The sequence below is a fragment of the Larus michahellis genome, chromosome 1 (genome assembly GCF_964199755.1).
Source record: "Larus michahellis chromosome 1, bLarMic1.1, whole genome shotgun sequence".
NCBI classification, from domain to species: Eukaryota; Metazoa; Chordata; class Aves; order Charadriiformes; family Laridae; genus Larus; species Larus michahellis.
Genome location: NC_133896.1, coordinates 24,791,960 through 24,807,228, shown reverse-complemented (window position 1 = coordinate 24,807,228; position 15,269 = coordinate 24,791,960). Strand labels below are relative to the sequence as shown.

At 43.8% G+C, this 15,269-nt stretch overlaps 1 protein-coding gene and 1 long non-coding RNA gene across 2 annotated transcripts; both read left to right on the top strand.

Annotated features, from left to right (window-relative positions):
• The first annotated feature begins 5,280 nt into the window (after positions 1–5,280).
• Positions 5,281–7,618, top strand: LOC141746298 (uncharacterized). The gene is made up of 3 exons (XR_012588301.1): positions 5,281–5,382; positions 6,811–6,925; positions 7,520–7,618. It is a non-coding gene; the product is annotated as an uncharacterized LOC141746298 (long non-coding RNA).
• A 393-nt stretch (positions 7,619–8,011) lies between these two features.
• Positions 8,012–14,909, top strand: LMOD2 (leiomodin 2). Its single transcript, XM_074594458.1, has 3 exons — positions 8,012–8,938; positions 12,794–14,128; positions 14,489–14,909. Exons 1-3 carry the CDS (start codon positions 8,666–8,668, stop codon positions 14,513–14,515), a joined length of 1,635 nt encoding a protein of 544 aa, XP_074450559.1. The 5' UTR covers positions 8,012–8,665; the 3' UTR covers positions 14,516–14,909.
• The last annotated feature ends 360 nt before the right edge of the window (positions 14,910–15,269 follow it).

Sequence of the window (15,269 nt, the reverse complement as noted above, 5' to 3'; positions counted from 1 at the left end):
CTAAATCCATCCTTTTAAAGCCTTCCCCCTACTATTCTTTTCACATCAGCCTTAGAACTGGTAGACCTCTGCTCAGGAAAATGGTATCGAGAAAAAAGTAATTCCAACCAAAGTGATTTTCAGCCTTAATGGCTCTGTTCTGCCTTGTTCTTTTCCTGACCTTTCTACTGGCAATTGTTTGTTTAGGCTGCAGTGATTAAAAATGGCACCTTACCACCCAGGGTGCCTATCCTTCAAAGCCTTCTTCTGCACCCTACAGATAATGACCTTGATTCAAAAATACACCGTCTGTCTGTCTCCAAATGCATGGAGCAGTGTTCAAAGAAACCCATCCCGATTCTTCACCAGAACAAATGCTGGATAAATCAGAAAGAAGTACATGGGTAAGTGCACCAAATTACTGTATAAATATTTAAAGGTATATATTGCAATGGGAAGCGTTTTCTCTCTAAAATGCTCCCTTAAGTGTCACTCACATCAGCAAAAGAGGTACTTCGATCAGGAGAAATATTCCCTGAGGAACCTGTGTTTCATGCCTCTCCAGAAAAGCTGTAAAAATATATTAGTAAATTGTTAGTAGTCATAAGATTGATATAACAGTGTAGCTCTGGTGACATGTAATTTTCAAATTCACATTTTTCAGTAGAAATCTCTGCATTTGATTGGGCAAAACCATTGCCTTATGGCTGCATAGTCTGTGCATAGTAAATATGGTACCCAGATCTCTCATCATCATTAATATGGACTATTTAAAAAATAGATATAAATAAAGACACTAAAGTAGAGAATTTACGTAGTTAGTACTGCTGCTTGTGTTTAATTCCCTATAAATTGCATCCCTTGTTTATATTGCTGGGATCTCCTTTTAAAAAAAATCTTGATAAACAGACACTGTTAAAAAAAAGTTACAAAACCCAAGGAAATGCTAAATATAGAAGTAAGCATTGCTGTCTGTATTGCTCTCTGTGTATAACGGAATAGAGCAATATTTTTATCGGAATGACAAATTGTAGGTTTAGCTAAGCTACATGGGAGAACTGTCTGGCACTAAGGCATTAACAAAGGGTTAAATCCATGCACTTTTAAAAATCACTTATAATTTAATAACTACCTGACCTGGACATGCAAATTACTGTGTATTTGCAAATACCACCACGAATAATATAAAGCTTACATTGGCAGATGTTACCTATTTTCTCATGCTTTTTTGGGGGGAGAAAAAGAGGTTAACTAAAGATCTCTAAACAGCACCCCATCCAAACCGCACTTCCAAAACCCACGTTTTTTGTGCACGCAGCAGTTCCTCTGCTACTTTCTTTGCAATACAGTGGCCTCCTGTCCAAACCTGTTGAGCAATATCGCGATATAATTCCAAGCAGCTGCTGTGGTCACCCTATGGCTGTACATCAGTAGGGAGTGAAACCATTTCTATATATAGCCTGTAGATCTGCTGGCAAGGTTTGTAAAGCACACTGAGATTCTTCCTGAGGGATGAGAGCAGCTATATGAAAGCAAGAGCATTTAAATCATGACTGCGTACAAAGCAGTTTATCGTTTTGGTGTGGCAGAAAGTGGCACCAAGGAAACGGGCAGCCTGCAGAGATGTGGTGAAGGGCTTGCTTTGAGCAAAGCCCTGGCAGGAATAGTTTGTGCTGTCAAAGATAAGCAGGTTCATCTCGCACCGTTATTACAGAACATGACATTGTACTGGCACAAGATGATTAAAAAGTATTGGCTGTGTAGGAAGGAAAGAGAACTAGGGATGGGAATGACATTTTATTCAGTAAAGTTTATTTTTCCCCCTTGCCTTCCTTATTTTAGTGTGATTCAGGTAGGCAAAAGGGACAATAAAGTCTTCCACACGCTTGCACCCAGCTGCATGCCTTGCTGTATAATCAAATAGACCTTCAGGAACCATGGATGAAGGACACCGGGTGCCTGTGCAATGTGGGCAGTGAGTTTTTCTTCTTTTAATCAAAGGTGGAGGAATTTGGTAGTGCAGGAACGTTCTTATTTGCACCCAGACGATTTTTTCCCTGGTGCTTCCCTGCAGCCAGGTCAACCTCTTGACTTCTCTTCCAAGATGCATCTGTACGCTCTTCCCATCAGCACGCTCTTCCCATCAGCAAGCACTATCAGAGCCATTCATTTCTTCACTACTTGCTTCACTAAGCAAGGCAACCCAAACACCCCCACCATCAAAATACACTAGATTACCAGTTGCCCCATGGCTTGTTGCTATATAGTGTTGTATATAGACTTCTGGTTATGTCCCCAGCAGCTGTTGGGAATGCTGTTTTCAAAACTAATCTGAGCAATAAGGCGGCCCACATGCACATGTTTTTGAGTGAAAGCTGATCACTGTTTGTGATGGGTCTGAGTTGTTAAGCTACAATCTGGACCTGGAATCTGCCCTCCCGGTAGCCTGGGTGTGCTGCAGGGGATCAGTGGGAAAAAATTGTCTTTGAGTTAGGATGCTGATTCCAATTCCCAAGCAAAGATTGCTTTTTGTTCAGGGTCATCATTAAACTTACCTCATTTTTTGTTTCCCCAGCATGGATGAAGGGAAAGATCTTTTTCTCCCATGTGACTCCCTGTTTACGGCATCACCAGGAGAGATGGACTGGACAACAGAATCATCTGGCATAGAGAAAAGCAGCTGAAAAATTGTTCCTTCAAATGCCTCCAGTGCATGCTTTATCCCATTTGCTCTGCTGATACCACTGTTAAATGTAGGTGATGACACATCCTTTTCAGGAACAGTGTGTTGTGCAGTTTTCACAAGTTATGCTCGTCTCCTGGGGCAAAGAGCTACAGCTTGTCCCATCAGTCTGCCTCGCAGTCCTGTTTAGGTGCCAGGATGCTGACCCCTTGTCTGCTCGGGCTGATTTGGACTCTGCATTCAACATGGGCTCGTAGAAGCAGCATACAGAAATTGAGACATATATAGATATAAAATATATATATTATAATTATAGATATAGTAGCTATATGTATTATATATGTACTATATGTACTCTTCGAGAGAACTGGATTGTTTGAGGGAACTGGGGTTGGTTAGCCTGCAGAAAAGGAGGCTGAGGGGAGACATTGCTCTCTACAACTACCTGACAGGAGGTTGTAGAGAGGTGGGGGTCAGTCTCTTCTCCCAAGTAACAGGCGATAGGACAAGAGGAAACGGCCTCAAGTTGTGGCAGGGGAGGTTTAGGATGGATATTGGGAAAAACTTCTTCGCAGAAAGTTATCAAGCACTGGAACAGGCTGCCCAGGGAAGAGGTTGAGTCACTGTCCCTGGAGGTTATTTAAAAGACAGGTAGATGTGGTGCTTAGAGATGCGGTTTAGTGGTGGTTTTGGCAGTGCTAGGTTGATGGTTGGACTTGATGATCTTAAAGGTCCCTTCCAACCTAGGCGGTTCTATGATTCTATTCTGTGATCCTATATATAAATATTATATGTATAATGATATATAATAATTATGTATGTATTGTGTGTATATATGTGTGTATATATGTGTGTGTATATATATATATAAAATGATATAGTTGGGCCAGGGAATGCAGGCAGGCAAGAGCACGAGGGCAGGAGAGGGGCTGTGCGAGGAGGGGAGGGAAGGGGAGGCCAGGGAACAGGCGGGTGAGGACAGCGAGGGGCTGTGCAGGGAGGGCAGGCGCGGGGGGCTGCAGGGACAGGGATGGAGAAGGCACTACAGCAACAAGGCAGCGGGAGAGGGGAAGGGGGGAGAGCCCAGGGGCTGGTGCCTGGGGGTCTGTGTGAGGGGGTGGCAGGAGGGACGGAGCCGGTTGAGGAATGAGGGGTGCAAAGGCAATGGGGGACAGTGGGGGCAAGCACTGCGGGCAGGAGGGCAGCGGGAGAGATGAGGGAAGCCCAGACGTGCTGTGGTGCATTGTTTTTAATGTGCTCTATGGCAATTGGAGCCGTTCCTGCGGCGTGGGACTGCGGCTCGGTACGAGCCAACGCATCTGTCTGACAGGCTGTCCTCAGGAGCCGTGACTGAAATAGCCCCTCTCCCGGGGACAGCCCTGTCCCGCGCCCCAGGACAAGGTTGTGCAGCCCTCTCTGTGCTTGCCTGTTCTTTTCCCTGCACTCACCCGGGTGGAAGTAAAATTTAAACTGTGGGTTTTGCCCTGCGGGGGGTGAGTACCACCCCTCAGAATCACAGAATCACGGAATGGTAGGGTTGGAAGGGACCTCTGGAGATCATCCAGTCCAACCCCCCGGCCAGAGCAGGGTCACCTAGAGCAGGTTGCACAGGAACGCGTCCAGGCGGGTTTTGAATGTCTCCAGAGATGGAGAGTCCCACCACCTCTCTGGGCAGCCTGTTCCAGTGCTCTGCCACCCTCAGGGTAAAGAAGTTTTTCCTCATATTAAGATGGAATTTTCTGTGCTCCAGTTTGGAATATAGGTGTTGCTCGAGGCCTTTCAGCCATTGGGCCAATGTGCCCGAAGTGTGGAAACATGCGAGAAGCAGAACAAAGTGTTGTTGTGTGCTGCTTGAGATAGTTATTTGCTTGGAAAGGAAAAAACCATTTAGAAGCGTATCTTCTTCTAAAACCAAGAAAATAGATCACCCAGGCTAGGAAAAACTGGAAGTCTTGTCTGCAACCTAGCTGTCACTGAGTGGGCTCCGTCCCACTCGAAGCCAGGAACCTGGGTGCCAAGTGTCTGCAACGGCAGAGCGAATCCTCCTCCTGTTTAATGGGTGCTCCCAGTTCTTATTTTCTCTCACCTCAGCCCAGGTCCTGAAGGGAACAAACCTTTCTATAATTCTGCTGATTGAGTGGTGAGTTTACGTGGCCTCCGCGTGGAAAGGTTTATTCCCTGCACGCGGGGTTTCAGCAGGGCCCTGGGGAGGTCGGTTTGGGTTTTCTCTGAGCAGGTGGCGAAGCACTTTGGAGGATTCATCCTAAACAGCAGCCAGTGCAACCAGTATAAACCTGCCCTCGCGTACCACGTGTGGCTCACACTCTGCCTTCCTGCCCTCGGTGATGGAAGGAAGTTCACTGCGCCACATCGCTAGCACAAGCTCTCTTCCTGACCTGTTTATAATGGTATGACCAAGCAGGTAGCCTGGGAGGTATAACAGGATGCTCAGACTGCTATTTTTTTGCTCGTTTGTTTTTTTTTTTCCCCCAGAAATCCGAACACGTATAATGCCTGAGAAATGGGGCTGCGGAAGGAGAACGAAAGGTTTCAGGCAGGAATGCTAATAACAGGAAAGCGGAATAGCTCCTCTCTTTGCAGCGGCGTTCCTCTCGGAAGTTGGAACCTGTGATCTGAGCTGTCAAAGTGTTGGGCAGCTTCAGCAGCGGCTGGAGCCCACAAGAACTGAGCCCTGACCAGCTCATAAGTGCTGCATAACGGTAAATACACACAAAAAGGGAATCCTAAGCTCCAAATTAGTGGGTACTGTCAGTCTTAAGGTCTCTGTACCTCCAGTGTTCCTCCTCACAAAGGTGGTAACACCTTCATGTCTCCTGAAAGGGCCGCTGGACAAAGAAACACGTTGGTAGTCTTGATATGCTGAAGAACAGGGGCAAACCAAAATGCTGACAGGCTGGTTCTGAAATGTGCATGATCCCTCCTGCACACTGAACAAGGGTAAAGGTCCTGGGGATTCGTGGTTCTGGGATCAAAGTATATGATTACAGAATTATGGAATTAAGGACTGTCTTTCAGTGCAGGCAAGGACAAATGTTATCCCCTCATTTTGTGACCTGTGAGTACTTAGCTCGACAGTTTTAGCATCCTTTTTATGTGTGCAATTTGACATGTGCTACAGCCTTATTACTTTTATTAAAATTGTTCTAGAGAATGTTCATGGGTCTCTACCCATCACCCTCCCTATGAAGAATGGGTCCTAAATTGCCACGAGTGACAAGAAAGGATCCAAACCTCTCATAACCTCACCTAACTGTGCCAATTTCCCTCCTGCTTCAGGGGACACATTTACAATAAAATACCTTATTCATCTTTAGTAACGTCTTTAAATTCTCTTATCTCATGGCTAGAATGGATATTAATGACATTTTATATAGAGAGAAACATCACCACTGGCTCAGTGTTGTATCATCCCTCAGCAATGAGTAGCATTGAAGGTAATATTCATGTTGCTGCCAAGGACTGGACTAAATCTTCCTTTGGAATATTATTTTAAAAGTGAGCAATGCGTGTTGCTTTTTGAAGTTCCTTTGAGTTTGGAAAATTTCAATTATACATAGAAAATTTTAAATAGACAATTCAGGTATCTGTTTTTTTGTACTTTGTATTACGGACTCTCAGCCCAGGAAAATTCAGAGGCTTACAAATCTTGTTGTATCTGAGGCAAAAATGAAAAGCGGAATGCTCAGAATTTTCTGGGAAACAGTATATTTGAATACATTTCATTTTTAATGGCATGTTTTTGCTTTTAATATTGTACATACTGATGTTGTACATGTCAACGTTGTACTGATAAAATATAGCACATTTCTAAAAGCATTTCAGTTTCAATCAGCATTTTCCAACAGACGATCTTTCCAGTGCAAATTTTCTGACCAACCACATCTGAAAATGTTTGCAACAAAATGTTGTCTGCAAAAAACGTGGCCAAGAAAGACAATTTTATTGTGGTGCTTCTCTGGCTAACTCCAGTGATAATAAAATGAACCATTGTCCTGACATACTGAAGAATTAGAATTGCTTGGAGTTCTGCTACATACATGTAATTAATGTTGATGTCAGCATTCACGATGCAAAGTTAAAAGAAAAAAGGTATTTATTATTTTTTCCTGCTGTTTCATATTTTACAGAATTTGGCCTAAGCATGATTTCTGCAAGTGCAGCTGAAAGAGTGAACGGAACTTCTGCTGACCCACGGACTTGTCTAGGCACAGGTGACCCATCACAGCATCTTACACCATGAAGGTATCGCCCTTAGCTCCATCAGTCAAACTGTTCTGCATCTTCCTCTTTTTTATTTTATGCAAAGGTTTGGCCAATGGAAATGGCCTGCAAATAGTTATGTTATTTTAAGATGCACAATATTCTTTAGTCCGCTTCATTATTGTGTTTCATTTGTTAGGGAAGACTAAGCTTGTAAGCTTTCATCCCACTTCTTGAGCAAGCTAAACTGCATGAAATTCATATAAAAAATGATCAAAGGAAAAACATAATTCCTTTATCAAATCTGTTTATGAAAATCATGCTCGATCTCCTCTCTCCATTGCCAGTAAAGCAACGTGCAACTAAATGAGCGATTTGGCTCATACGTCAGTTCAGGTGTCCAATCCATATTAACCAAAAAGAGATGATGTTGGACAAGAGCAATACTTGAAATTATTTTCACTTACATTTCCATTAAATACTGACTTGACTGTCTAAAAATAAACCCACCATGTATTACCATTTAATAAGGTTAATATATGTTGTTATAGATGTGCTCCTACTTCCCTGTACCAAACCCAACCTTTTCTCCGTCTTTCTCTCTTCCTCTCCCTCTCTCTCTCTCTCTCAACACAGTTTTGCAGAGTTTGCTGGCTGGCATGTTTCAGAAAACGTTGCTAGTTCACCATCGTGCACTGCTAATAGAGAAAAGAAAAAAACAACGTGAAGTTTAACCTTTCATTCTGCAGTTTCTTACATTGGAAGATACCTGTCTCTAAAAATAATATCAGAATAATATATCATTTATTAGCAGACATGATCACATAGATATAGATTTAAAATTAAGAACTGAAGGGCGCTCTCCAGCTGCACATCAATCAGCTACAGCAAGCGATGGCCGGTAACTGAAATAGCCGCTAGAGGCCTTCGTTTGCTGGGGGCTGCCAGAAGTGATGAAGACGGAGCCCCTGCTGCCCACCCAGGGCTGGTCCCCCTGGAGCTCTGCGGGACTCTGCTCACTCCCCCAGCAAAGAGCAATTCTCCACGTGAAAAAAAAATCTCACAGGAGCTCTAAATGGACATGTCAAGCTGATTCCCCCTCTAATCGTCCTCGGGAAAAAAAAAAGGGGGGGGGAAATAATAAATAATCCAGCTGTGTCATTTGTTACAGGCAAGGTGTGACATTGCAGGCATTGTCACGCCGACCTCCTCCCCGCAGGCTGCCTTCCCACCGATCCCAACCTCCTGCAAACACCTTGGCGGGATAGCAGCGCGGTTCCGCTCGAAAACCGTGAAAACGAGAGGAAGTCCGCTGAACAGCGGCGAGGGCGTTTTATTTCCAGCCCCTGTGGCAGCTCGGGATTAAATGGATTTTCATTGTTCTTTCTCTGCTGCAATTTGGACATGAAGTCGGTGTGAATGCGCCCGGGGTTTTATTTGCCGCCGCCCCCCCCCGTCCGCGAGGCTGGTATTCTCCCGCTGGCCGCCTGCTCTAAATATGGCCATGGCCAGTGTGTCAATAATCCCCCTCTTTAAGGGACCTGCAAACACTAGTGTTGGGACATTCTTGCTGTTCAGATGTCTAGCTGACGTCTGATGCTTAAAACGGAGCATGCTTTCATCCCTTCGTGCATTGTCGTAAGCCCCTGATGATTACTCTTAAAAGGGTGCCTCCGCTACAGAGGGAAACAGTTGCTGACCAAACGAGACACAGCTTGCCTGCTTCAGCTTTCTTGAATGCCTGGTCACTTTAGGTTCGTACCAGCCTGACCAAGCAGGACCATGTCTACCTTTGGCTACAGAAGAGAGCTCAGTAAATATGAAGACATTGATGAAGACGAGCTCCTGGCTTCTCTCACTGAAGAGGAGCTGAAGGAGCTGGAGCGGGAGCTGGAGGACATAGAGCCCGACCGAAACCTTCCGGTGGGGCAACGGCAGAAGAGCCTGACGGAGAAAACACCGACGGGGACTTTCAGCAGGGAAGCGCTGATGGCATATTGGGAGAGGGAGACCAGGAAACTCTTAGAAAAAGAGAGATTGGGTGCATGCGACAAGGTAAGATGCTGAGGCATTCGCTGCTTCCTAGAAAAATTGGGTTTGTTCTCCCCTGGCATAACCTCGCTCACTGATTTCGTTTTCTTACAGTCTCCTGTAGCATTTTTAAGAACATTGTTAGCCATACTTTTGTGCCTGCTAAAGCGCTGTGCATTGGCTCAGAGGGTTTTTGCACTCTCTGGAGGTGCCTTAAACGCTCAGTTGAGAACAGAAGAAAGTCCTGTGAAAACTATCATTAGTGATTAGAATAGGAAAAAATTTAAAGGGCGTGTTAGAAATTATTGCCAGGTAGTGACGTGGACTTTTGGATAGTTTAAAAGCTAAAAAAAAGTGCCTTTTCCTTTCCTTCAAAAAAATCAGTATTGACTGCTGAGAAGCATGTCAGGAAGCAGCTTCTGTTGCTTTGCTCCTGCTGAGGATCCCTGGCACGGCTCGGGAGTCCTCTGGCAGCTGTGGTCAGAGGGTGGCTGTAAATTATTTAAAAAGTGGTCTGGGGTAGAGTCATCTGCCAAACCGTTTGTCTGTATTCCCCAGAAAATGACCAGTAGTGCTTGTTAGGCAATTCGTCCTGCAAAATAAAAACGTTAATAGTAAAAGCTGGTGCCTGGACTGCGAATGAAGAGCACAGCCGGGCAGGAGCGAAGGGCTTGTCCCAGCAGGCGATGGGTGCTCTCAGCCTGAGCTAATGTCCATGTCGGCATCCCCCAGGCCCTTGCTGAAACAATTTGTGAGACTGAGCTCTATCGAAAAGCGACTTCTGTTTTCACGTTGGCTCCACGTTAACTTCAAAGCAAAGTGGGGACTTGGGGTTGTGAGTAGCTTTTTTATTTTTAAGCATTGCTTCATACCAGGCTCTGACTCTAAGGACGTGTTTTCCCATGTTCGAGTAGAAAATAATACAACAAAGGCAAAGACAGCAAAACTGGACTCAGAATTTCTAACAGCCTTGATTCAGGAGCTCAGTTCATTTACAAGGAAATAATTGCTGTTTGTACATTAGATAAAATATTTTCCTAAAGAAAAATTGCCTGGATTAAATTAGTTTCCAATAATAATATCCAGGATTTCTTTACACATAAGTGTTTTCTCCTGCTTGTGAATGGTGGTGTAATGTCTTTTCAGGCAAGCGCGCAGACCACTAGCTGTCATCAAACCATTAGTATCAGCTTGCAGACGCTGATTTCACTCCCTGTTTGTCAAGTCCTAGGGAGGCAATGGCAAGATTAATGTTTATTTCCAGCTGAGACTGGAACTCGAAACCTGGACAGTTCCAAAAAACCTTCTGAGCAAGACTAGTTTGGTGTCTTATATAATGGCAGGATTTTTTTTTTTTTCTTTTTCCATGGCTCTATAGCATTAACGATGGTTACTAGCTAAACCCCAAAGTGCCAGCAAAAGCCTCTATACTTTTTGATCAGAGAAGAAATTTCCTAAATGCATCCGTAAATACGAAAATGTTGACATGCTGATGTAGAGGGCACAAAGGCTCCCTCCCCTGAGGGCAGTAAGAAAGCTCCTTCTGAGTTTCTTGAAAGCAATTTTCTTCTTGCCCTCAACTGTCTGAAAGTTAGACACCTCATCGAAGAAGGTTCTTTGTGCTCCTTCTATAGTTAGTGGTGAGAGGTCAGCCCCTCCAGAACGCAAACATCCTGCAGATAGCCTTTTAGGGTGAATGCCTTGCCCTCCAGAGATATTTACCTCTCTGCATGCACTACCTTAGTCCTAACTTTTCATGGAGTTACTACTGCGGAGTAAGATGAAGGCCTGCAGGCTGCCTGCAGCAGTCCTGCGCTGAAATGCCGCCACAGTTACAGAGCGTGTCTCCGTGGATCTGCAAAGAGAAGAGTGCTCAATTTCAAAATTAGCATGCAGATGGTTATGACACCAAATGGTGTATGTGACAGGAAGCTAAATTCCTCCTTTGATCCCAGAAATGCTACTAAAAAAAAAATAAATATACACACACACACACATATATATTGTATTAACCTAGTGTCATCAAACGTATTAGCAGTCCGTTTAGAGGCACCAACTTCTGCTCATCTGCAGCTGTGTTGAAGGCTGTAGTATATATTCCTGGGTAGATAAAAGCATAGCCATGAAGATGGGTTCCTGAATACCTGGTGTTTTCAGCTTTTAAAAGTCTGCACACATATATTTACACACACATATGTGTGTATTTATATAAAAGCTACGGATAGAAATCTCAGTCCCATAACAAACCTGGCTTAAACACAGCCCTGTTTCTCTATGTAGCACAGCATCTCTCAGTGTAAGGGCCTTCCTGCACATGATCCACAGGAGAAGCAACGGGGCCGGACCCTGCAAGCCCTCCATGCGCTGAATGCTCAGCAGCAACAGGCTGAAACCCCTCCGTGTCCCGGTTCGTTAGAGCCACGCTTCCTCAAACATGACAATTACAGTCTGTTTTCTGTGTGTCCCAGCACAGAAATCTGCTTAAGATTGTGAAACAGTACCATGCGATCTGTCATCACTGTTATTTTAACCTTTCCCTGCGCTTTTAGAGCCAGATAATTAAGCAAACATAAAACTGCACAGCTTTCCTAAAAATAGGCTGTCATGTTGTTAACACTTTTGTTTTCCAGAAGCACAAAACAGAATTGCTGTGTCTCTGCAGAGTGTAATCGCTTTGTAAGATACCCTCTAGTATTTTACAAACATTAAAATATGAATGTTGCTTAAGTAATGCATACTGAACAATTATATTTCATCCAAAATTTTATAAACATTTACAAATGTATATAAAAAGGCATAGGCTATGGCTTGTCCAGTAGACAAAACAGGACATGAGAGAACCTTTTGAGCAAGAGGTTTAAGGTTGGTCACAGCGTGTGGGTTCAGTCATGGCCCATACAATGCTGCCGTGCTTCTGGAGTCCTCCAGAAGGAGCCTGAGACTTCCCTGGAGTGCAGACCTTTTGCTGTTCCTGCACAGAGAATTGTCCTCTGCCACCGTAACTGCTGACCAGGGCACCAGGCAGACCTTTGAGAAGTAGATCCAGATTTGCCATTTTGATGCCCACCAAACACACCAAAATAACCTTGGGGTTTAGAAAAACAGTCAGTTTACTCCGTAGGCGATGAGTTATAACGAGTTACAGTCTGACCTGTGACAGCTGTCGGTGAGCGGTCTTAGCTCTTGGCAAACATTTGGGGATTGTTGACATGTGGTTACTTGTTACCCGTGGGAATCCATCTGAATTTTTTCTTCACAAATAGGCTCTAAGGGTGTATAGCCCATACAGTGCATCCTGAGCCTTTTCAACAGGACTCTCGTAATTCTGTATTATTTTGCATGTCAATATGTATGTTTACATGTGCAAACACTCTCTGTATTCTAAATCATGGCAGCCTTTAGCCTTTTTAGATGCACTAGCATATGCAAGGGAGTCTGGGCATTGACACAGATGCCTAGTCCTTATGAAATCAAGAAACTTGTTGCTCATAGATCACGTCCATTCTGAAATTGCAGTCTTACGTTTCTGCTGGCAAGGATCCAGATAACATCCCCTTGTGGACATGCCAACACATAGGAAGCATTAAGTATGTCCATTGTGCAATATCTTGTATCAAATTGGCAGAAATCATTGATGTCAGTAAAATTGTTCCAATTTATGCTAAGCATTTGTCTTCTAAAGGATATGAAAGAAATACTGTTAAAAAGGTGCTAGTTGCTGAAACATTTTCAGTTCTCCTTACTTTCTGTGTTTCTGGGGATTTATTTTTAGCTTTCAATATTATTTTATATAGTTTCAAGATAATTGTTTTTGAGCAAAAAGGCAGTAGCTACATTAATGCAATCGTGTTTAACACCCACACCTACATTCCTGTTCAGGACTCTGAGCAAGAAGAAGACAATTCAGAAGATATCCAAGAAGAATATTTCACAGAAAGCAATAGTGAAGTGTCTGAGGAGGCATATACTGAAGAGGATGATGATGAAGAAGATGAGGAGGAAGATGAAGATGACAGTGATGATGAGGATGAGGAAAAGCAAAATGCTGCAGCTGGTGAAAGACCTGGGGACAGCAGGAGTTCCGACCACATCAGACGCAAAAAGTGTAACGGTGCAAAGGACAATCAAAACTTACTCAATGGCCACGATGGAAAAGACACCGATAATCTGAGTTTAAAAAGCAGTGCCATCCACCCTTGCGGAAATCCAACAGTTATTGAGGATGCTTTGGAAAAAGTTAGGAGCAACGACCCTGACACCACGGAGGTCAATCTGAACAACATTGAAAACATCACTTCACAGATGCTTATCCAATTTGCTCAAGCCCTGAGGGACAACACAGTGGTTAAGTCATTCAGCTTGGCTAACACGCATGCTGATGACAACGTTGCAATAGCTATTGCTGGTATGTTAAAGGTAAATCAGCATATAACTAGTCTGAATATTGAGTCAAATTTTGTCACAGGCAAAGGAGTGCTGGCCATCATGAGAGCTTTGCAGAATAACAAAGTTCTAACTGAACTGCGGTTCCACAATCAAAGGCACATCATGGGCAGCCAGGTGGAAATGGACATAGTTAAACTGTTGAAAGAGAACACCACCCTGGTCAAGCTTGGATACCACTTTGACCTTGCTGGCCCAAGAATGAGCATGACAAGTATCCTGACAAGAAATATGGATAAACAAAGGCAAAAGCGTATGCAGGAGCAGCGACAACAAGAGTCTGGTTGTGATGGAGCCGTCAATCCAAAGGCCAAAGGCTTGCAGAAGGGGACGCCTCGGTCCTCACCTTATGTGTCACCTAAGAGCTCACCTTGGTCCTCTCCAAAGCTCCCTAAGAAAGCACCGCCAGTGAAAAGTCAGCCTCCAGCTCCTGCGCCCCCACCTCCCCCTCCACCCCCGCCTCCTCCTCCTCCTCCTCCCCCCGTTATTCCAGAGAAGAAGGCACCAACCAGGAATATAGCTGAAGTCATCAAACAGCAAGAAAGCTCAAAGAAAGCCTTACAGAATGGACAGAAAAAGAAAAAAGCCAAAAAAAGCAAAAAGCATGAGAACAGCATATTGAAAGAAATTAAAGATTCTCTAAAATCAGTCTCGGACAGAAAATCAGAGGAAGGTTCACGACCCTCCACCCGTCCCTCCACCCCACAAAGGTCTCTCCATGACAACCTTATGGAAGCAATTCGGGCAAGCAGCATAAAGCAATTGAGGCGGGTAAGTAAGATCAGATTTCAGTAACTGATTGTGGCTCAGCTATAGCGCAAGCTCAATTAATTTTAGTACATATATATTTAATATTATAAAAATAACATTCTTAGAAATGTGAGCATAAGAAAACATTGGGGGGGGAGGCTTTCCTCTGATGAGGCTTTTCTCAGCACACTGATTTCTATTCGACAGTGATTTTGACAGAAGGTGGGGTGATTTCCCAGGTTCAGGCTTGTTACAGGAGATGCTGCGTAGCACAGGGATCTTGGGAGTGTGTCTTCAGCTCCGGTAGGAATTTTGCCATCCAGACTGTACAGCAAATGTAATGAACACCCTCCCCATCCAACCCCACCCCTCCTTTCATAGGTGGAGGTACCAGAAGCCCTTCGGTGAAAGCCTGGATAACAGAAGAAGCAGAGTACTGCAGTGGTCAAGGAGAAGCTACTCGTCCATTCACTGGTGGTAACATAGACTGTGTAGCAAGCTGCGCTCAAAGTACACTCTTAGATTCAAACCGTTTCAAAGAAATAAACCCGCTACATACGAAACAATGCTTTAAGGATACATTTGCCTTGTAATCTGTAAATATGGAACTAATTTTCTTTTTTATTTAATGAGATTTCTATTGAGAAATTGCTGCTTATTTAGATATTCTTTTCAATATCTCTTTGCACATCACCGGACAAGTTCTTCACACTGAAATGTAATAGTTTACCAACCTGTGGTTTCTTCTTTTTTTTTCCATGAACTTAGTTACAATAAATGTGGTTTGATGCTTTCGAGCAGACGCATAGTCCTGGGTTTCTGTGAGTGAAAACCTACCAGCTGTTTGCGTCAAGTTCCTGAGCATTAGGGAAGTTTCCTGGGAAAGAATTTGAGATCTTTCTCAGCTGCACCAGTCAAGCTTTCTTGGAGGATAATACCTGATCCCGTATGTTAGTGCAGTTTAATACTGACACGGGAAAAAATAGTTCATAAGGCTATATACAAATAAAATTAAGCTGTGGGCTGTATCAGGTCATTCGTGTTACGTACCAGGTCCTAAATCTTGATCTAACAGAAGGGGAAGTGAGTAATGAATAGAGCTGCAGTTCATGTTGACTTAAAGGTTAAAAATAATGTGGATATTTTAAGGATGCAGCAGAAT

What these genes read in the sequence shown, in the direction of transcription:
- LMOD2 (XM_074594458.1), top strand. Translation starts at nt 8,666, where the DNA reads ATGTCTACCTTTGGCTACAGAAGAGAGCTCAGTAAATATGAAGACATT. An exon ending in GATTGGGTGCATGCGACAAG is followed by an intron (nt 8,939 to 12,793) that starts GTAAGATGCTGA and finishes ATTCCTGTTCAG; the next exon opens with GACTCTGAGCAAGAAGAAGA. An exon ending in GCATAAAGCAATTGAGGCGG is followed by an intron (nt 14,129 to 14,488) that starts GTAAGTAAGATC and finishes CTCCTTTCATAG; the next exon opens with GTGGAGGTACCAGAAGCCCT.